The sequence below is a fragment of the Schistocerca serialis genome, chromosome 6 (assembly GCF_023864345.2).
Source record: "Schistocerca serialis cubense isolate TAMUIC-IGC-003099 chromosome 6, iqSchSeri2.2, whole genome shotgun sequence".
NCBI lineage: Eukaryota > Metazoa > Arthropoda > Insecta > Orthoptera > Acrididae > Schistocerca > Schistocerca serialis.
Window position 1 is genome coordinate 535,181,026 of NC_064643.1, and position 22,498 is coordinate 535,203,523.

Here is a 22,498-nt window from a genome sequence, read left to right on the forward strand (position 1 = left end):
CAGCGCATTTTCCAATCGTGGAATCACTTCTGGAACTCAATTTTTGTTCCTGTGTTCCAGCGACGGTGGCAAAACAATGACCACTCAGGTTTCTCATCAGCATCGGGAATAGAAATAAGTCGCAGGGGGGCCATGTCCGGAGAATACAGTGACTGAGACAATATACTTTTTTTTTGTGTAAACCACCTTTGAGGTGGTTTATCGTGATCGAATTTCCACGCGTGGTTTCACCACAGTTTTGGTCGTTTCTCCAGATTGCTTCACGCAAGCCTGATTGTATTGCCTATTGACCGCACAACCATAAAGCAGGAACTCGTGATGCACTATCCCTTCTTAATCTAAGAAAAAAGTGAGAACCTTTATATGTGATCGAATTTTTACTGTCTTGGGTCTTCAGGTAGTTTACACTGGGACGATTGGGCCTTCATTTTGACGTCATAACAATGTACCCATCTTTCGTCACCTGTTATAACCTTCTAAAGAAGTTCTGGATCGTTGTCAACTTCATTCAGCAATTACTGAGCGACGTCTATGATAATCGTTTTTGTCGAATTTCAACAATTTCGGAACAAACTTCGCTTCTTCGCGTTCCATACATATATCTCCGGGGGAAAAAAATTGCTTGGCGTGATCAAAGGATATGCCGTCATAAACAGAAACCTTTAGTATACTGATTAAGCTATCTTCCAGAAGCTCTTTATTTTCATATTGTCATCAGTAATAGATGTGCCAGCGCGGTCGTCGTCTTTCCGATCCCTGTCACTCGTAAACTCTTTGTCTTAACAGTGGATTCGCCAAAAGCCACAGTCAACATTTAGAATGCGGTGCTGCACTGTATTCTTATTATTTTTTCTTCAAGCAAAATTTAATGCTGATCCTGTGATCTCACTTTTTCGGTAGTAAAATTTCGTAGAACACTTGAAAAAACGTATAATCATTTCGACTATCAACAATAAACTAAATATTCGACTGCAAAAATGCATACGCACATCAGGAACATGTGTACCAAGAAGATAAAGTTTTGAAAATTAGATGTATAAAGCCAGCGAAATTAAAAAAAATTTCATTTACCATTTGATCACATCACGTATTTAGAAAACTACGACTGAGACCACAAATAAAAGTGCAAGGGCTACATAGGTTTTGAACAGGGTCTGAACTTCTTTACGTCTATTTATAATCCGCCATTCGTCTTCCAAAATGTTAAAAATAATTCATACACATAGGTTTAGCGCCCCCGCCCCCCCCCCCCCTCATATCCTGTCGTACGTGCGCCCTTGTATAGATGGATATGTAGTGTTCATATATGATATGGCATATTGTATAAAAAAATTTGATTTGTACATAAGTTAAAATGTTATACAGTTAGTTAGGCCTCACGACACTCGCAACACGTTGTACAAAGTTTCCATTGCTTTTGTGACTTAACGTACTTGCTCCCTGGAATCGTCGAAGAAGAAACTCTGAAGCAGCTCCATAGTTTGGAGTCGCGTTTCTACTGTTCGATATTGTCATCGCACACATACATTTCTATGCATGTATGTGGATAAATGATTGAATTCACTTGGTTGAAGAGAAGAACATGTCTGTTAACATTTTGTTGCAGGTCTTTCTGTATGCACAACAGCTTCAGGTCCAATGAGGGAAAAGAACACAGCTTAGTAACGAATTTTAACGATCAGCTAGAATATTATATTGACGTGTATTAAATTTCCCGTTTGTAGAAATTTACGAATCCCTTGTAAAAGCAAGTTAATGGCAATTCGTTTAGAACTGTTGAAATTTTCGTTCAAACTAGATCCTTATTCTTTAGTTGGCCTCTGCTTTGGTTTTGTTATTTTTAATGGGCAATTTTATATCGTAACATTAGTGAATCTTGAAGATTCTAGGCAAAGGTCCCGAGTTCGAGTCTCGGTCCGGCACACAGTTTTAATCTGCCAGGAAGTTCTTAGGTATTTCAAATTAGTCAATGCTGTTCACCTCTTTGAAGAAGTCTTTTGTGACACTGAAGTCAAATCGAAACCAGAGAAAATTAAAATGAACCTTTCGGCGTGCCACATTTGTACTGCTATTCAGTTTTGTGGTTTTTGTTTTTCCTTCGTAAACTGTGCACGTCTATGTGGCAGTTGGTCGAGATTTTTCACTTTGCTAGAAGGGGTGCAATGTAACCTCATTAGACTTCGCAGGGTAGACAACTAGCTTTTTCCCTTCGGGTACTCTTTGTCGCACTAAAATCCAGAAACCACAAATTTAACTGAAACATCTGCATGGTATCGCAGAGTAATAAGAGTTGAAGATGCCTTTAATGCAGCACTGCTATACAACCGACAGACATTTTTAATTTTACTTCTTAAGTCAAATTACGGCCTACGTCAGTCGACCGTACGCAATACATTATATATGGCCAACTGACTCACGCCATATTTTACGCAAAATTAAAAATGACTTTCATGGCTGGTATTTGTACCTGTAGTGAATTTTGTCTTACGGACAGTAGGCCGTGTTCTAAGGCTTATTTATTTGCTAACATTTCGTCACCTTATGCGAGACATTCAGCGGCTGTGAAGACTGAAAAGCACCATAACAAACGCCAGTGCGTTTACGTGATCTGGGCAACGGTCTGATGACGTCGGGGCCCGACAGTTGCGTGGCGACGTATAAACAGTTGGGCTTGCTGACCGAAGTTCGGAACTCGCGGCCTAATATCCATAAAACAAAAATCACCAATTAGCTTGTGTGTGTGAAATATTTTGAGGTGAGATGTGTTGCACAGCGATTAAAGTAGGTCATCGCCTGAGGAGATGAGCAGCTGTTTCAAACTTCAGTATTGCGTATGTTATAAGTACTGGGAAATTGCTCCTTTGGCAAAATGTGATATCGTAATTCATGTTTACGTTGGAAAGATTACAATTTTAGTATACTCGTCTGTGTAAAAAAAAAAAAAAATCTGGAAACAGTAAGTCTTACGTTCACCACAGCTCCTTTCCTAAGTAGTTCGTTCGCAAACAGAATTCATAATCTAACAGAGAATGATTTGCAGTTCGTTTTTGAATCAGCACGACCCCACCGAGCTACTGTAAGATAATCACTGCTAGACTGGGGAAGACTGCTACTTCCGTGTGAAAGTGCATATGACAACCGGTACCGGTTCGAGAGCATTTTTCGAAACAAAAGACTTTTCTTTTCCCTCCTCACTCCCTCCCCCTTTTTCTCCGTAAACTTTTACTGTTTTCAGTTTTCGCAACTAATTGCGATACTACACAAATCTTGCACTGTGGCGCCCCAAGCAGCGGCTTGTCCCCCTTGGGGTCTTTAATCGGCCGTGATCACAAATCTCCAGATCTGTTATCAAATCTTTGCATAGCCGGCCGCTGTGACCGAGCGGCTGTTCTAGGCGCTTCATTCCGGAACCGCGCTGCTGCTATGCTCGCAAGTTCGAATCCTGCCTCGGGTATGGATGTGTGTGTGATGCCTTTAGGTTAGATAGGTTTAAGTAATTCTAAGTCTAGATGACTGAATGTCGCAAGTAGAGACTGGAGAATTTCTTGTGTTTCTAGTATTCGATGAGATTTCATTAATTTTGGTCTGTATTCGATAAGTCGTGGACCGATATTTCGGGTGTGGGTCTCTATGGTTACCGGGCCTTAGGATTACTTCTGTTAAATTTAGCAATTATTTGTTAACGTGAAAGTTTTTGCCTGAGTCGGAGTCCACGTTAGCTGCGGGTCGCTCTATACGTGGTTAGATACGTCACTTCGAAAGTATCAGAAAGACGAGTGAAACACCTCCAATAGGACCATTCCCAATAACGATAGTTTTCCATGCCCAACATTGGGATGGATGCCTGCCAGCGACCGAGAACTTTAAAAATTTAGCTCATTATAGGTATCGGACAAATGAAGACTACCAGCTTTGCTGTAAAATTATTGACCAAGGAAAATTTCTTCCACAATTACTATTTAAACCATCTACTGTAGGTCGAGCCCACTCCGTTGTACCGAAATAACAGAGAAATTTCACTACCGCTACCAACCTGTCCTTTGAGAAGATATTAGTTTTAGTCCACATACAGTTTTGACGAGCGCGCATCACAAATGTTTGCCCAGGGATTAAGCTTAGGAGGTGCGGGGTGGCGGCAATTCATGTTGATTTCGCTGTGAACCACGAAATACTTTTAGAGATTTCACATCAGATGGCTCTGTGTGAACTTTTCTGACTGTTGATATTCATTACATTCATCTTCAAACTGGTAATGAATTTGTATTTTTGGTAGTGCTAGATGTTAGTTTGCATTGTTTCGTTTTTACGGGGTGAGGAGCGTAGCTTCTCTTTAATGCGTACGCCTTCACAGCGCTCAATAAAAAATTAACTTTAAAAGTTTGGTACACGCATATAAACAAAGTAATCCTGTCGTTTCGACTTGGGCAAATGTTTTTAGTCGACCATAGTCTTTGTATTTTTTCGGACCTTTCCTTTTTTAAAAAAAGTGTCATTTTTCGTTTATCACCACTTTCCAGTACCCTGGTCGGGAGAAACGCCGAATCCGATGAAAACAGGCCTGACTTAACAAATTTACCTAAGGAAGACCTTTTTTTTTTTTTTTTGTGGAGGAGTTCACCGAGCCACGTGACGAATATGTTATGTTACCTTGCATTCGCAGCTCAACCATTTTGGAGCTGTGAAAGATTCCAGTTTTTCTCCAATTCTTCATTAATGAGCAACGCCTTGGGGTAACGACCACGTGCACGGAAGTGGATAACTCCCAGCTAGGTCTTTTTTTTTTATTTAAAGAAACCTTTATCTTCCTTTAAAACACCCAATCTATACACACACACACACACACACACACACAGATATATATATATATATATATATATATATATATATATATCTGTGTGTGTGTGTGTGTGTGTGTGTGTGTGTGTTTCCCTCACTTCAGTGTTGTTAACCTGTTAGAATGTCTTATTGAGGATCACAACCTTTAAAATACATGATGGGCATTGACTGAAGAACAACTTAATCAATCGCACCTGGTGCATGCATGTATCCTCGGGTTAAGAGTGCTCAGTTCAATCGACAGAGCGTCTCTTCATACATTAATAAGTTGAAGGCGTGTTATTCTCCGAGACGGGTGCTGAGTTACGCAGAATTACATATTTACATCGAACTTCGCTCTCGTTCTGCAGTCTGTATTGCAACTGCTTAAAAAAGTGCATAAAAGGCGAAAAGTGGCCGTGATCGCCACAGACGAGGAAATCTTTTCCTCTCAAAATACGAGTGCAGCCAGACCGACTGTAATGGAAATGAAATATAAATTTAATTTTTTATGTTACAGTAAGTGGGTCGGGTGGAAGTTAAGTGTATGATTGTATACTGAAAACTGAATATTATTCATTCTCTGCAACCCATCCTTCCAACTTGGTAGTTTTCTATATCGTGCAATAGATTCACGATGGAAATCTTCGAATTCTGGTTTCAGAATTTCTCGTGTCTAACGAATGCTCAGCTATGTTAAATAATTATATTAATCATTTTACAAGTCTTTTATTACGATTCGACAGGATGCGAAAAATGTGCGTTTAAAAGATAATTTCGTAGTTACTGACTTAAAACTCGAACGATGAAGTTAGGAAAAATTAGCAGTGACAAGAATTCATGCATAAATTTTAAATTTACAGCATAGTTCAAGACGAACATTTCTACAGACCACTTAAGATGAATTTGTCGAAACTCTTAGGACTTCTGTTATTGAAGAAATTTGTCTGTCTCTTACAAAGATAGGGACTAAGAGTAGACTATTTTATGTCGCTAGCCTAATGAAGAAGAAAACTCTGTAACACGTATCCTGCCTCCACTTAAAAAGCTTAAGTGCTGTGACACTGAAGTGAACATGCATATGCCTAGTGCATCCGCAATAGCTCGTCAAATACTGTCCTGATACTGCATTCATAAGCAAAGAAAAGGACGTTTTCAACCCTAAGGTCGGGTTGAACACACTGCTTGTAGCTAATAAAATTTGATAATGCCATCAAGTTTACTTTTTATATGTCTGATTCATCAGCGTTGTCTTTGGTAGAGCTCTTGGTTGTATCCGTTTTGCCCGCATCTCGTGGTCGTGCGGTAGCGTTCTCGCTTCCCACGCCCGGGTTCGATTCCCGGCGGGGTCAGGGATTTTCTCTGCCTCGTGATGGCTGGGTGTTGTGTGCTGTCCTTAGGTTAGTTAGGTTTAAGTAGTTCTAAGTTCTAGGGGACTTATGACCACAGCAGTTGAGTCCCATAGTGCTCAGACCCATTTGAACCACCATTTGTATCCGTTTTGAAGATACCTGAACAGATAAGCCAAGTGGCTTACGTTCTGTAGTGCCTGTATTATACTATTACTTGTTTGCGATACTTTATTGAGGCGAGACCTATTTGGATGCCTGTTTTCCAATTGACGATTAGTATTTTTGGGCGCCAGTAAATTATTTTCCTCTTAGCTTCAGTCCTTTTCAGCTGTTGTTGGCACCCCTCCCATAGTTGTACTCTTAAAGCGTATATTGTGTTCAGTAGCTTTAGAGGCAAAAACTGATTTGATGTAGTAATTTCAAATGGCTCTGGGCACTATGGGACTTAACTTCTGTGGTCATCAGTCCCCTAGAACTTTGAACTACTTAAACCTAACTAACCTAAGGACATCACACACATCCATGCCCGAGGCAGGATTCGAAACTGCGACCGTAGCGGTCACGCGGTTCCAGACTGAAGCGCCTATAACCGCACGGCCACCCCGGCCGGCTGTAGTAATTTGTTACCGTTAGTGTATACAGTACGCTTTCCTTCCACGTCATTAGTGGCACCTGTTAACGAGTTTTGTCATGCTTGCCAATTTCAGTCCATATAATATGACAACGTAATCATGGCTACCGATCGTCGTATCAGTATTTATTGCAATCAAGAAAGTACTTAACGTTGGAGGTATTATCCTATATGGTTGATACTCGCCATCTGAAAGATATATTAGAACAACAGTTCTTTTGTAGCGGATGTTTCACAAAAAAAATTGAGAACTCTTAAAGAGAGCAACGTGCCGTGGTGTAATGCGTACTAATGTTTGTATTTAAATTTTTCACTGCTTATCTGATAGCTTGAACATCTCCTCCAAGCGATTATTTTCGCGGAAATTGAAGGCCAACGGTGGACTGAGATTCCGAATTCTCTCTTGTTATGAAGCTTAATCATTTGTAAGATCGCACTAATGCTGCTGAGAAGCGTACATTTTATCATTAAAAAGTAATAGCTTCAGCATCACAGTAACCAACAAAGGTTACGCGGTCCATTGCCTACTTGTCGGAAACCCAGTTGAGTTTGTGAAATATTGCCCTGTTCGTATTTTATGAATAGTTACTTATTTTGATTTGGCTCCTGCATGGTATATTGTGTGTTCATTATATGTGGCGAGTTAAAAACTACCGGACTATGACACGATCGCGGATACGCTCCTTTCACGGTCATTTGGCTACCAACTGTTTTATAATCCATCGGTTGTTCGTGTTAGCGTGAAATATTTCTTTGTTGTCTTGGTGCTCTTTTCAGAAGCAAGAAGCTAATGTATATGACAAGTTTAAAATTGGAGACAAATATTGCTTCTCAGAACTAGTCTCTTTTTTATCCTTGTCAAAGTACCCAGGAAGCGTCTGTTTGATCGCCCCTCTCCTAAATTCCGGTGTAGCATTTGCGTAGGACTGGCAGCAAAGAAACTCTGAGGCACTAATAACGCCGCTATTATTGAGCGTTCTAAACCTAAAACTAACTCGAAATTAAGGAGGGTTCTATTATTTCTTCGTGAAATGTTATTCAGACAGCATTGTGAGTAAGCAAATAGAGAAGATCCAGTGGCAACGTGCAGCCTTTAAAGTCCGCTTCTTAGGAGATGTGCTCAGATGGCAATTGAAAGAGTAATACCCGCGAATGCTAAGGTGTTCAGATTCGAGTCACCATGTAATACAGTTGCACGAAACGTGTTTGTGTAGAGGGGTGTTGTTGAAGCTTTAATTCGTTAAAATAAAGCCGTTTTATGCTGCAGCTGCGGGAACAACCTTCGGAAATGAAATGATCGTATAGCGGAGGTCGAGACTCCATGTGATAATTGTTCGCTGCGTGGTGCGAGCCTTTCAGTTGGCGTCTTCGCGATGAAGATGGGTTAAAGTGAAAATGATCTCCAACCATGCCGGGGAAAAAAAAACTGATCCACAGGCAGCGACCCTGACCCGTAGACAACGAGCTGCGGACCTCAATTCGGAATAGCATATAGATCTTTCCCGATGAAATCAGCTGGTTGTTATTTTCGTATTGATCTGTGAAGATTTCAGTTGTGGGACAGCCTTGTATAAGAAATACTCATGAGCTTTTCCTGTGGCGTAAGAAGCCGTGGAAACTGAAGTTATTAAAGAATGAGTCCAGATCTTCGAGGTAGTTAAGTCCACTTTTACTTTCAGCTAGTAAGTGCGTCTTCATAAGTCGCTGTAATTCCATGGCAGTACGCGCTTGTTAACTGGCCACTTTTTCAAATATTTAATGTGATAACTGAAATTTTAAAATGACTATAAGAATGAACAAGCTCCGCCGATATATACGCTTCATGAGAGATTTCAGCAAAGTTTTTTTAAACCATCAAAAATGATGCCATAGTCCACGATAAGTAAAATACCCTGTCGAGTGTTAAACATTCGTAGTAAAACAAGAAGAATTAAACATATACTGTGTTCGCTGGAAAATTTGACGAACGCTCTCTGCGGCGACATAAAATTGCTTGAGTCTCTATTTTAAAAACGAAAGGCGATTATGAAATGTGAATTAGGGCCGGAGTTACTTTCTGAAACGTGCGAAAGTATTTCAAATCTTCAAAATTACTGAAACCGTTTTCTCTCCTTCGTTGAAAACCAATATCCCCCTATCAGAGAGAGTTTCATTTACAACAATATATAATTTCTCAACACGTATGTTTTAAGTTTCTAAATAAATTCTACAAAAAATCAAACTACGTTAAGATAACTATAGTGCCTCTAAGCATGATCATTAAAATCAGTTCTTGATTTTAATGAAGGCCAAACTTTTTTCGTGAATTAGGCGAAATTTTCACGTCCAGAAGCGATCAGAGCACAATCGCTTGTGGAACAGGAAAGCCAATGTAGGCTTCCATTTGTACGGCTTCCATTTGTACACTGCCGGCGGGAGCAGTCTGCTTAGCAGTCAAATGACGGGACGTGCCAATACTGCACAAAAAAATGTTAGTTATGATGATGCGAACGTGAGGACTAACCCAGTCTCGGAGCGGGAAATCTTTGAGTAGGCGCCGGGAATCGCTGCGCAGCAACAGAGGAGGGATATTGACTTATATAGGACTGTAGTGCAAGTTAAATACCTCTCTCGTATATGCTATTGTTTCATTCTTGAAATCCTAGTGCTTTACTGCGAATACATAACGCTAGACAAAACAAACATACTGCAAAATAAGTGTTTGACTATAGTTGTGTGTTCACGGTAGTAATAGCACTAGAAATTTGAAGCCAGGTAACCGATATACGTATATGATAAGCTGACAGGGAACCAGAATCACTGGCGTTATGCACATAAAGGCTTGTCACTTCGCAACTATTGATTGAAACGGCTCAATAGTCTTCAGTTTTTATTCTCCATTGAGGGTGATTACGAGCAGGCGTAGCTGATTTCGCCAGATTAGCATGCGGTTTTAAATTTCTCGTTTTCCCCAAATATCTTATGAAGAAATCGTTATTGCTTTTGTGGCATCACCAGTGATGTCTTGTGCCATTTTTGGTAACGGTATTTGCTCACGTTCATATAACATATGTGACAGAAGGAAGTGGAGCAGAGAGCAAGACACACAAGCTTGTTTCAGGATGGGAGTTATTTTAAACCAGTGCTCGTCGCATTAGGTCTCACGTGGTTTCCCTAAATGATTTAATACGTATGCCGTGTTGGTTGTTATGAAATGAACGCCGTCGATTTCAACTATTTTCAGTGTTTTAATGAACTTAGTCATCGATAGAGAAGTAAACCAAATTCATCGTTCCATCAGCGCTATTATTTGTTTGCTGTCCTGATATTTTTTAGGTGTTTGGTACCCTTGCATGTGTTTATATTATTCAGGTAAACTAGGTTTGATTCAAATACTCTTGGGATTTCCTGAGAAACTTTTGGAGGACAGCCAACGAAATTGTGCAGCAACGTTATTTTAATTTTGCAGTTTCGAACCAAAGATGATGATAAAAATTATTTTGAAAAATGTTTAACAAGTAGTCCTTGACGAACTAGTGAGAGATGGGGAATAAGGAATAATTACTACGGTATTTAGTTGAGTATAAAATGACAATCTCTAATACTTGAATCTTTTTCCATAGTTATACAAGTTTATGCTGTTTTGTCAATGCAACCACTAATTATGCTGTAGCCATGACTGATTTATCTTCTTCCCTACAATTTAGCATGAGCTGTAGTCATATACACCTTTCGCCCCCCACTCTCAACACACACTTGACTTCATGCACCTCCACCCTCTCGCCTTCCCTACCTTTTGCCTACCCCGTCCACTGTCTTTTGCTTACTCTATCCCCTGTAGCGCACTTCACTTCTGCCTACCCCATCCCCTGTAGCGCACTTCACTTCTGCCTACCCCATCCCCTGTAGCGCACTTCACTTCTGCCCTACCCCTTCCCCTGTAGCGCACTTCTGCTCACACCTATCCTCTTTAATTCCATTAAGCCCCCCTATATGCTCTTTTGCCCTGCTAAACCCTGTAGCACCCTTTTGCCTCCCCTCCCCAACCCCACTGTCGCCCTTTTGCCTCCCCTCCCCAACCCCACTGTCGCCCTTTTGCCTCCCCTCCCCAACCCCACTCGCTCTTTTGCCTACCCTTCCCAACCCCTTTTTGCCTACCCTTCCCAACCCCTTTTGCCTCCCCTCCCCTAACCCACTGTCGCCCTTTTGCCACCCCTATGCCCATAGCGCATCCCTCCCCTCCCCCGTAGCGCATCCCTCCCCTCCCCGTAGCGCAGCCCCCCTCCCCCCCCCGCACCTGTAGCGCACCATTCCCCAACCCCACTGTCGCCCTTTTGCCTCCCCTACCCCAACCCCACTGTCGCCCTTTTGCCTCCCCAACCCCAACCCCACTGTCGCCCTTTTGCCTCCCCAACCCCAACCCCACTGTCGCCCTTTTGCCTCCCCAACCCCACTGTCGCCCTTTTGCCTCCCCAACCCCACTGTCGCCCTTTTGCCTCCCCTACCCCAACCCCACTGTCGCCCTTTTGCCTCCCCTACCCCAACCCCACTGTCGCCCTTTTGCCTCCCCTCCCCAACCCCACTCGCTCTTTTGCCTACCCTTCCCAACCCCACTCGCTCTTTTGCCTACCCTTCCCAACCCCTTTTGCCTACCCTTCCCAACCCCTTTTGCCTCCCCTCCCCTAACCCACTGTCGCCCTTTTGCCACCCCTATGCCCATAGCGCATCCCTCCCCTCCCCCGTAGCGCATCCCTCCCCTCCCGGTAGCGCAGCCCCCCGCGCCTGTAGCGCACCACTCCCCAACCCCACTGTCGCCCTTTTGCCTCCCCTCCCCTAACCCACTGTCGCCCTTTTGCCTCCCCTCCCCCGTAGCGCATCCCTCCCCTCCCGGTAGCGCAGCCCCCCTCCCCCCCGCGCCTGTAGCGCACCACTCCCCAACGCCTCTGGAGCCCTTTTGCCCCTCCCCAACGCCTCTGGAGCCCTTTTGCCCCTCCCCAACGCCTCTGGAGCCCTTTTGCCCCTCCCCTCTCCAACGCCCGTAGCGCACCCCTCCCCTCTCCAACGCCCGTAGCGCACCCCTCCCCTCTCCAACGCCCGTAGCGCACCCCTCCCCTCTCCAACGCCCGTAGCGCACCCCTCCCCTCTCCAACGCCCGTAGCGCACCCCTCCCCTCTCCAACGCCCGTAGCGCACCCCTCCCCTCTCCAACGCCCGTAGCGCACCCCTCTCCTCCCCTCCCCTCTCCTCTCCTCTCCTCTCCTCTCCTACGCCCGTAGCGCACCCCTCCCCTCCCCTCTCCAATGCCCGTAGCGCACCCCTCCCCTCCCCTCTCCAATGCCCGTAGCGCACCCCTCCCCTCCCCTCTCCAATGCCCGTAGCGCACCCCTCCCCTCCCCAACGCCCGTAGCGCACCCCTCCCCTCCCCTCTCCAACGCCCGTAGCGCACCCCTCTCCTCTCCAACGCCCATAGCGCACCACACACCTCCCCCCTCCAACGCGCATAGCGCATCCCACCCCACCAACCGTAGCGCACCCCACCCCACCCCTCTCCAACAACCGTAGCGCACCCCACCCCACCCCTCTCCAACAACCGTAGCGCACCCCACCCCACCCCTCTCCAACAACCGTAGCGCACCCCACCCCACCCCTCTCCAACAACCGTAGCGCACCTCACCCCACCCCACCCCTCTCCAACAACCGTAGCGCACCTCACCCCACCCCACCCCTCTCCAACAACTGTAGTGCACCTCACCCCACCCCTCTCCAACAACTGTAGCGCACCTCACCCCACCCCACCCCTCTCCAACAACTGTAGTGCACCTCACCCCACCCCACCCCTCTCCAACAACTGTAGCGCACCTCACCCCACCCCACCCCTCTCCAACAAGTGTAGCGCACCTCACCCCACCCCTCTCCAACAAGTGTAGCGCACCTCACCCCACCCCACCCCACCCCTCTCCTCTCCAACAAGTGTAGCGCACCTCACCCCACCCCACCCCTCTCCAACAAGTGTAGCGCACCTCACCCCACCCCACCCCTCTCCAACAAGTGTAGCGCACCTCACCCCACCCCACCCCTCTCCAACAAGTGTAGCGCACCTCACCCCACCCCACCCCTCTCCAACAAGTGTAGCGCACCTCACCCCACCCCACCCCTCTCCAACAAGTGTAGCGCACCTCACCCCACCCCACCCCTCTCCAACAACTGTAGCGCACCTCACCCCACCCCTCTCCAACAACTGTAGCGCACCTCACCCCACCCCTCTCCAACAACTGTAGCACACCCCACCCCACACCTCCCCATCGTCCGCAGAGCTCTCCGCCCCTCCCCAATGCCTCTGGCGTCTTTTTGCCCTTCCCCCCCCTACCCAACGCCTCTGGTGCCCTTTTGCCCTTCCACCCCACCCCCTCTTGCACCCTGTTACTGCTCCCTCTAACACCCTTTGCCCTCCCCAACCCCTTTGTTGCTGCCCCCTATGAAAATTCTTCTTGCACCCACCCTGTTGCCACTCCTCCTCAAAAGCACCCCTGCGCCCTGTTTCAGCCGCCACCCACCTCCCAAGAACTCCTCTCGTGCTCTTTTGCCCCCTCCCCCCAAGAACTCCCCTTGTGCCCTTTTGCCCCCCACCCCCACCCACCCTGTCATTTCCCACAATCCCCCTCTTGTCATCCCACTGCTCCTTTCTTCCACTCTTCTTTTGTTATGCCACTCCCCCGCCCCAGCCTCTTGTCATGCCACTCCCCCCACCTCTTCATCGCTTTGCAATGATCCCCTCTCCACCCCTGTCTCCTCTATCTCCCTACCACTCAGCTTTGTTCCATTGATTATTTGCTTTCTCACACACAGTTGTGATCCAACTCTTCCATCGACTCTTCGACATCTTATTTTTTTTCTTCACAAGTAACACTGCTGCAGTACAGTAAATATTTCTTTTGCACACACACACACACACACACACACGCACGTTTGAAACCAATGTCCAGTTGTGATTAAATGAATACATAGCATTTTGTTTTGTACAAATTCAGATAACTTACAAATAATTTATTTTTGTGTTGCATTTGCTTATAAATTGTATGTACATGATGGTTGAATAAATATATTTTAAAACCAAATGTTTTGTTATTTGTTATTCATTATATAATCCTATTCTTACTACACGCCACCTTGCAATGTGCACCAGATACTGGTTAATTAAGAATTCGGTTACTGTGAAGTGTAGCATTCTAACTGTACAGTTAAAACAATCCAATATGTGCACTTTAATACATAATATAAAATTTATCCCAGCATTCAACAGTTTACTATGTAACTGTGAAGTTTGTCACATTCATTAAATAACGATGTTGTTGGGGAGACTAGAATGCATATAAATTAAAAATGTAGTCCCTATAGAGAAACTTCGGAAGTAGATAGAAAATAATTGTAAAAACTGAGTTGTTATATACGTGGAACAAAGAGGTTTGTTGGGATTCATTTTGTGTTTTAACGATGGCTTCAGTTTGCAATTTTTCCAACCTTATAACTATGAGCAATAAAACTGCTGGAACTAAGCTTTATTTCATCTTTAGTTCAGTAGGGAGGGAGGGCTTTGAGATGTACAGTATTGTCTTAAGAGACTGCTCTGTGGAAAACTGGGTGCTTATGAGAATATATATATGATGGCCAAATTATGTTGTTCAAGACAATTGTATTTGTGTGTAGATCTATATTGACATTGTGTCAGGACAAAAATGTTTTGATTCAAGAGTAGTGTGAAATGGGGAAAAATAATAGATAATTTTGAGAGAATGTGTATACCTGTTCCATCAACTTCAAAGCATTTCATTTGTCATCATTTACGGAAATCTTCCAGTTAATTAATGGAAATCACTCACTGGCTCACTCTGCTATGGGCCGAACAGTTCTCAACCAAACTGTGTAGGGAGGAAGAACCAATGGCTACCTTAATACATGCCTGAAAACATACTTATGCCTTATAAATAATAAAGAAAAATGAATGCAGGAAAACAGGATAGTGGGAAATGTCCATTCTAGAATAGTTCCCAGGTACATCAAGTTGCATACGGTGAAAAATGCACAACACATATCACTAAATTCTTGGTACAAAAGTCAAAAATTGAAAGTTATGACAAGCATTCACATTTTATGTTTTGTAAGTTTTCTCTGAGTGGAATGGTGATCTGACCACCAGCCCCTTGATATCCAATATCTATTCTAGATCATGATGACCAAGTTAATAAGTGGATCTGTCAATTGTGATAGTGTCACTTGTTTCTATGGATCATCATTGAGCATGAATTTTTTAATGTAATTCTCTTGTGCTTAAGAGGAAAAGAAAGAAAGAAAGAAAGAAAAAAAAAAAACAACAACACAAGAGTTGGTGCAATGAAATTCAACAAGTCAAAATGAATTTCTGTTTCATCTCATTGGGATGAATTTACTCAATATACATTGTCAGTTCGTAAAATATGGGCAAATATTCATTACTTACAGAAAATAATTCTGCTTTCACGCATGTGGTATCTGGTTCATACTGTATATTGTAGTTACCGACGCCAGTAGGATAAAAACACACACACACACACTTTGATGGTTAAAAGTAGAAAATTTTTAAATGTGGATTTAAAGAAGCTTGTGAACAAATGAGGTGCCAACTGTACAGGGCACTCCAGGAGGAATGGTCAATGTTCAGGGATATGACAGGAACGATCATTTGTCGCAAAAAGTCTAGTAAACATGAGCTGTGAAAGGCATATCTTAAATGGCTATGAGACTTCTTTGTCTTCAATACTGAGCAACAAATTTCTTCTACTGCAAGTGCTCTGCTTTCTATATGGACCAAAACAAGAAAAATAGGCTCTAAATTGCATACATTAAAAGCAATGAGCACTTGTTCAGCTTCAAGACTGTGAACACCTCTCCTACACAGAACAAGTGTTCATAGCTCTTAAGGTATGTGTTTTAGAGCCCGTGTTTACATTTACTAGACATTTTTTTCTTGTTTTGTTCCATTCTACATCCTCCCAAAATACGAAAAGCAAAGAGCTTGCAGTAGAAGAGATTTGTTTCACAACATCGAAGATCCCATAGCCCTTAAGGTATGCACGTTAGAGCCCATGTTTACTACACTTTTTTGCTTCAAATAGTTGTTACTGTAATATCCCGAAATATTGACCATTCCTCCTGGGACGTCCTGTATTGTATTATGGCAATGTTCGGCTACCTGTGGCTTATGTTCTATTTGTGAAAATGCAATAGAAAGCCATTTCCATGTGGATATGTTTCTGCATTAAAGTTGTAAAAATTTATTCATTATTGTTACTTTTGTTTGCACATACAAGTATAAATATAAGGTTTTAAATGGCAAGGCACTATAATATTGTGAAAAAAGAAAGAAAGTCGTAGTACTTGGTGGAATTCATCAGAAACAGTAACACCACAACCTTCTCCACCCCCACCCTGTCCCATTTTTCTGAGTTGGCAATGTGAGCTAGATAGTGGTAGCATACAGTGTCCAATAGTGAAGAATAATGCTGTTGAAAGGAATGATTGGGGTTATGTGCCATGTCTATGCATGAGAAAGATATCATTCAATGTGAAATTATAAGCAGCTTGTGTGCAAGAAACAAATCAAAATTATGTTTCTAGTCCACTCTAGCTTTTCAGCCAGCACTTCGTTTTATATTTCAATAAGTTGTGGTACCATATATGTGAAGACAGTCCTATCAGTGCTATCTGTTTTTGTTATTCTAGGCTCACTCTAACAGTAGTTCCAGAATTTTTTTGTAGCTTGTATCGGATAATGAAAGGAGATAACTAATGTTTATAGGCAGAAGTTCCAGCTGAGACAGGAAGAAACATACTATTTAAAAACGTTTCAAACAGACTGACTTATGTAGCTTACTTGTGCATGTAGGTGCTCGGGAGGCAGCTGCTGTAAGACAGAGAGAGATTTTATGTACAGTCACTTTCATTATGTGTAATGTTCAGTGTAATCTATGTTTAATTTTCCTTTAGGTGGCAGTTGCTGTGAGGCCGAGAGAGATTTTATGTACAGTTGCTTTTGTTATGTGTAATGTACAGTGTACACTATGTTTGATTTTCCTTTAGGTGGATGACAGAAATAAAATACAAGGTGGATGACAGAAATAAAATACAAGGTGGATGACAGAAATAAAATACATAAGAAATTTTAAATAAATATTGTCATTGTTTATAAATTATACTTAATGTCCTTTTCTTTATTGTTGCAGCATGCTTCCTTCAAGAAAGTGACATGTTTATGGATGCACTGAATGCTTCCACTAAGAAGGAACCTCGTAAGAGGAAAAGACGTATCAGTAATAGTAAAGATGTTCCTGAGCCAAAGAAAGATGGTACTGGAAAAGATGAAGAGTGCAGTAGGGATACCACACCACCAGAGTCTCCTGTACCTGATGAGAACAAATCTCCACCCATTGTGAAGCCAACATTTAAGGTAAATGAAAGAAGAAAAATATTAATTTGAGACTGACAATGAAAAAAATTCCCTTGAGAGTGACAATGAAAAACATTCTGAGTGCCAAATCTGTTGTTTGTCAAAAGAAATAAAAATAATGTATGTCTGTATTTAACACATTTTTACCCAAAAAAGTCATTCTAATATTACTAAATTTTGCTGCTTGCTGCATCACCACAAAAGAAAAAAATAGTGAGACAAATTAGAAAATAAATGCGTTTTTAGGGACATTCTAAGTCCCAGGAAGATTCTTTTTGGTTTTACAAGTTGATTTTTGCATAGGGGATAACAGTAACCAGCTACAATTAATGATAGTATTCATTTACACAAACAGTACTGTTGCCAGATTTGAATTGACAGTTTCATTTTCAGGCAGTTGTTCATGTTTATATTACATTTATTGTTTCTTACATTAGTTGTTGACTGTTTCTCCACACAACTTACGTAAAGAACAACAAATGTAGTATCAACATGAGCAGCCATCTGAAGATGGAACTGTTGGTTCTGAGCCGATAATGGTGTTAATTGTGTAAATAAATAGTGTTATTAACAGTGGATGGTTGCCGTTTTCTTCTTCATAAGAATCAAATGATCTTTTGTACAGTCTCACAAATGTCAGGAAGGAAGTTTTTGTTTCATGATATGACACACTGTGTTTTATTTGCAGTAACAGAAATTTAATAAAATACAGCATTACATTTTTAACTAGTTGAACAGCAGTCAACAAAAACACTTTCATATCTAGTAAATTTTGGAACTCCAGAGGAAAGAACAGCTTGGCACAATGACCATGCACTATCTACTAACGCATGCTTTGAAGACTTTCTCCATGTTTTGGCACATGAGTTAGGCCTAGGGACTTGCAACGGACTACTGAGAACACAAAACCACTGACACTGTTTTGTGAAAAAATGGCAATTAGAAAGTTTTCCATTACCTCTTTTCAATTCTTAGGACAGTTTCAGCGGGAAATATTAAAATTAATGTTTATATTTTCTTATTATGTTTATAGTTTTACCAGGATACTTTGGAAACTGATGATGATAAACCATCGGAAGATAATCCAGAACGTGAACGAAACATGAACATTGAAACTGAAGCTTCAAAGGATAAGGAAGATGAGGAGAACACAAAATGTATGTAAATTGCATTAATATGTGTTGTACTCTTAGAAGTTTTTGGTTTTTGTGTGATTTCCTAATAAAGAGAACCTGTTATTTCAGCCACTGCAGAGGAAGTAGAGGATGTTTTGAAAGTTCCATTAGAAGAAAGTGAAAACAGAATAGTTACCAAAGAAGAAAATTCCAATGAGAGTACAGATGAAACCCAAAGTGATTCTTTGGAGGAACACTGTGTAAGGTTGCCAAAGGGTGTTCTAATTTATCATAAAACAAGGAAAGGGCCAAAGAAAAACGTGCGATGGAAAGCTGAGAAAGACCTGGAAGATGTGCGGTTCTTTGAATTGGATGAAACTGAAAGAGGTAAAACATTTAACAAGGATACTAATATTGGTATACAATAAAGACTACCACATGGGAAGCACTATGATATACTCATTTTTTTTTTTTTTCCTTGCAGTGAATGTTACAAAAAATTTTATGGATATGAAGCAGATGGAAAGATCACACGAAAGAGAAGCTTTTCTTCTTGCAAGAAAACTGCGTAAGTAAAAACCTACTCATTGAAAATAACAACATTTTTGTCTAAATGATCCATTGTCTAAAGAACAAATTTTATGTTTTAGCTCAGGACGATATCATGGAAGAGAAAACTACGTGGCAGCCTTTAATACCCATTGATGTACCTACAAATTTAGTTGAACCAGGTAAAAATAGCAGGGAAAAGGAAATTCAGTATGCTCGCGAGAAGATTGTTCTTCAAGCGCTGTACTTCAGCAGGAGTATGTAAGTGAAGCACTGTGTTATTTGTCTTTAAATTGCTCTTTGAAACGTACTATGACATAATTTTGATTAAAATAATGTGATATCATTTCTATATTACTGTATTCTTAATAAGGATATGTACAGTGAAGATTTTTAATACTTTTTTCTTTTTCACTTTAGGATACCTGATTCTCCAGCAGAGCCTGATATGGAGATTCATGCAACCACAGATCCTGTAATCATACCATTAGATGATATCACTGGCAACCCTGATAGTGTGAATGATTTCCAGAACACACCATGGCCAGAACCTAAATTGGCCCCTCCATCCCCTCCTCATCAATATCCAGTACCCCAGCCACAATTTCCAACCTTCCAACAGCCTCAGCAATTTCCCCCTCAACCTGTGTTCCCACCACAACAAAATATACCTCCTGCAAACATGACACCACCTGTAGGAATGATGGTGCCTAACTCCATGAACACAGGTGGAGGAGACTGGAGGGTAAATTTTACAACCACTATCCAAATATTTTGTACGTTGTTGAAACATTATTTTATACTGACTAATTTGTTTTATTTTTCAGACTGGAGATGGAAAAATTGTTCCTATAAATGAAATGCCTGTCCCAATGGACATGTATAATCCAGGAATGCCACCAATGAATATGGGAATGCCACCAAACATTCCTGGCCCAATGCCTGAAATGAGTTTTGGCATGATACCAGATGAAATGAATCAGGGTGCACCTTATCCCATGCAGGGTTTTCCAATGGCAGGTCCACCAAATATGTTTGGTCCATACCGAGGTGGTGCACAAGGTCACAATATGCGTGGTCATAATATGGGAGGTGGAGGACGAGGAAGGGGTGGACGAGGTCAGTGGTTCAACCCCATTGGTGGTGGTGGTGGTGGCGGCGGCGGTGGCGGAGGTTGGCAGAGAGGTGGACGTGGAGGTAAGATCGCTGCATCATTATATCTTCCAATGTAAGTAGAATTTTAAAGAAGGATTGGACAGCAAGGTTCAGAAATGGCAGCTTAATGATCTAGCAGTCATTTTTAACAGTGTGTCATTTCTAATGTGCTATACCTTACAATCTGTTCATCTTGTTTTTGCTGCTGAGAAAGGTTATGATTCTACTGATAACATTCATTTCAGACTTATTCAGTTTTCATTTTCATGGTTTTGTTTTCATTTTCATTGTTTGGAAAATCATTGTTTCTACTTCCAACACTGTCGTAAATAAAAATTCAGGTGCTCTATTACATATGTATTTGGCTTTTCCACTTCAAGTTTTTACTGGATGCTGAATTGTAACAAATAATATTTTCTTTTCATGTGATTTTGGCACAAACATTTAAAAACCAATAATTATTGATGACATGTTTCTGATGTACCCCTGTCAGCCCAAAAATATTAAGACTGGATTAATAAACTTGTGCATCACATTAACTTGTATATTGGGAGTATTTTCAAAGAATTGACCCTTCATCTGAAATTCTGCACTTTATTGTTTTGTGATAGGTTCACATTGATAACACCATGTTTCGTTACCTGTGATAATTTTTTCCAGGAAATAATTGTTCACATTTTGCACTGGAGTCAAGTCGCAATAGGCATCCATTCTTCATTTTTGTTTGAAGTCGCAGTGTGTGGGAAAAACGATGCACAAATTTTTCTCTTGTTCAAATGATTTTGGAGAATGTCATGAATAATTGATTTAGAAACGTGGCTCCATAGTAATTTATGAAATGCCACAGCTGCATATCTGCTTCTCAACACTTCCTACTCACAATTGGCTGGTCAAATGCATGTCTGTTGGTAGGGCTGTTGATAAAATAGTGATGTATCAAAACTTTTTCCAATATATATCGATATACATTGGTGGTATATTTTTTACAATATATTGATATCGAAATGGCAATATCGAGTGTCGGTATTTTTATTTTATATTATATTTTTTTCACAATTTGCAGTAAATATATGAAATTGTTCTCTTTACATAGTAGTAGAACATAATGTTACTTAGGAGTCTTGCTACTTTTTGACTTCCCATCACATTCAGTCTTTCTCTCTGACTGTGTGAAGGATGTATAGGTGGCACAAAGAAGCAGCCCGATTGCAATGGGGGATGGTGGTGAGAATGGAATAACGAGATTTCCAATGTGGAGAAACAGCACACCAGTTGTGTTAAAAAACAATTTTTAACACAGTTAGTGTGCTATTTCTTCACATTGGAGTTCTTCAAAAACAGTTGCTGAAAAAGATGACCATAATCTAAATGACAAGATTGGCTTTTGTGGTGGATGGAGACATGTGAGGGGATATGCCGACATAATCAGTGCTCAGCACTACCAACAAAAACTGCAACATTTAACTTCGCCACACAACTTTGACACTAGAACTGCTAGGTTGCTGGCGTTTGCAGAAATGAAAAAAAAAAAAACAGGGAAGTCGGCATGACGTGTTTCGGACAAATCTGATGACAGATCCATTGGACACCTTATATTGTGCCACTTATGCGCAGTTACCAAAGTGGTTATCGCCAGGCAGGAACGTGCGTCGTTTTCCTATCAATTCCTGCTCTAAGGGGAACAAGCAGTCAGCTAACTTTTTGATTATAGAACATCTAATACACACACACTTAAATATATAGATCTAAAACTGGCAGTATAGTTACAGTGTGTGGCCCATACTTTTATAGGGCCATATATATATATATGGTTATAATAGAGGGAAACATTCCACGTAGGAAAAACATATTTAAAAACAAAGATGATGTGACTTACCAAATGAAAGTGTTGGCAGGTCGACAGACACACAAACAAACACAAACATACACACAAAATTCACAAGAGGTGGTCTTTAAATATGTCTGCTTGTGTCTGTATATGTGTGGATGGATATGTGTGTGTGTGCGCGCGAGTGTATACCCATCCTTTTTTCCCCCTAAGGTAAGTCTTTCCGCTCCCGGGATTGGAATGACTCCTTACCCTCTCCCTTAAAACCCACATCCTTTCGTCTTTCCCTCTCCTTCCCTCTTTCCTGATGAGGCAACAGTTTGTTGCGAAAGCTGAATTTTGTGTGTATGTTTGTGTGTCTGTCGAGCTGCCAGCACTTTCATTTGGTAAGTCACATCATATTTGTTTATATATATAAAAAGAGGGAAACATTCCACGCGGGAAAAATATATCTAAAAACAAAGAAGATGTGACTTACCAAACGAAAGCGCTGGCAGGTTGATAGACACACAAACATACACACAAAATTCTAGCTTTCGCAACCAACGGCTGCTTCATCAGGAAAGAGGGAAGGAGAGGGAAAGACGAAAGGATG

General features: G+C 41.7%; 1 protein-coding gene across 3 annotated transcripts in view; it reads left to right on the forward strand.

Annotated features, from left to right (window-relative positions):
* Nucleotides 1-22,498, forward strand: part of LOC126483765 (serine/threonine-protein phosphatase 1 regulatory subunit 10-like) — a 106,800-nt gene that overhangs the window by 81,229 nt on the left and 3,073 nt on the right. For all 3 annotated transcript variants that reach the window (XM_050106912.1, XM_050106914.1, XM_050106913.1), the window contains 7 exons: nucleotides 17,033-17,256; nucleotides 18,290-18,413; nucleotides 18,501-18,758; nucleotides 18,856-18,939; nucleotides 19,022-19,181; nucleotides 19,341-19,665; nucleotides 19,748-20,117. In XM_050106912.1, coding sequence (XP_049962869.1) covers nucleotides 17,033-17,256; nucleotides 18,290-18,413; nucleotides 18,501-18,758; nucleotides 18,856-18,939; nucleotides 19,022-19,181; nucleotides 19,341-19,665; nucleotides 19,748-20,117 — 1,545 coding nt within the window. The remainder of the gene's footprint in view (nucleotides 1-17,032; nucleotides 17,257-18,289; nucleotides 18,414-18,500; nucleotides 18,759-18,855; nucleotides 18,940-19,021; nucleotides 19,182-19,340; nucleotides 19,666-19,747; nucleotides 20,118-22,498) is intronic.